At 70.7% G+C, this 704-nt stretch overlaps 1 protein-coding gene across 1 annotated transcript in view; it reads left to right on the top strand.

The window, feature by feature from the left end:
- The window catches only part of WDR27 (WD repeat domain 27), a 161,122-nt gene extending 160,860 nt beyond the window's left edge, over positions 1-262 (top strand). Inside the window, 1 exon segment of the mRNA XM_077757378.1 lies at positions 65-262. Within this exon segment, the coding sequence (XP_077613504.1) occupies positions 65-262 (198 nt within the window).
- The last annotated feature ends 442 nt before the right edge of the window (positions 263-704 follow it).

Genomic DNA, 704 nt, shown 5'->3' on the forward strand with positions numbered 1-704 from the left:
AGGGGGGGGGGGGGGGGCACCATTCACACCTGCCGCCGTCCACGTGCTGACTCTGTGCCCCCAGCGTCACAGCACGGGGCCCGTCACTGCTGCGGACCTGAGGCTGAGGAGGGGCGAGCGGCCCTGCGGGCAGCTGCGCAGCCAGGGCTTGGCCTCAGACGGCGGGGCCCAGTCTCGCCGCCTGGCTGCGGGGTCTCCCGCGGGCATCTGTGGGCAGTTCCGGCAAGAGACGGGGAGCCCTCGGGCTCACTTCGGTCTCTGAGCTTGTGCCCTGGGCGCCCGTGCACGCCTGCAGGACGTGCGAGTGAGACCCAAAGCCGCCTCGCTCGTGGCAGCTCCTTGGGCTGGGCCTGCCATTCGGATTTGGTGCCTTTAGTCACCCCAGTGGCCAGGGCCTGGGTGCGTGCGGGTGACGGTGGTCACGACCGCAGGTGCGCCCCGGCCCTGGGCAAGGTGCTCTGAGCCCCCGCACCTGCACCTGCGAGACGCGGCCACCACAGGCAGTGAGCCGTGTTTGCACAGATGCGGGGGGAGGGGGGACACGCACAGCAGAGCAGGGAACGTCCTTGTGCTGGCGGAGACCCCGGGGGCTCGGGGGCAGCCACGGGCCACGTTGGCCGAATGCGAGAAGACCGGAGGCCACGCAGGCTTCAAGGGATCCTATTTGCAAATGGTCTAGCAGCCCGGCCTGCCTCCGACCGCCG

Source organism: Crocuta crocuta, unplaced genomic scaffold, assembly GCF_008692635.1.
Source record: "Crocuta crocuta isolate KB4526 unplaced genomic scaffold, BGI_CrCroc_1.0 scaffold506, whole genome shotgun sequence".
Classification (NCBI taxonomy): domain Eukaryota; kingdom Metazoa; phylum Chordata; class Mammalia; order Carnivora; family Hyaenidae; genus Crocuta; species Crocuta crocuta.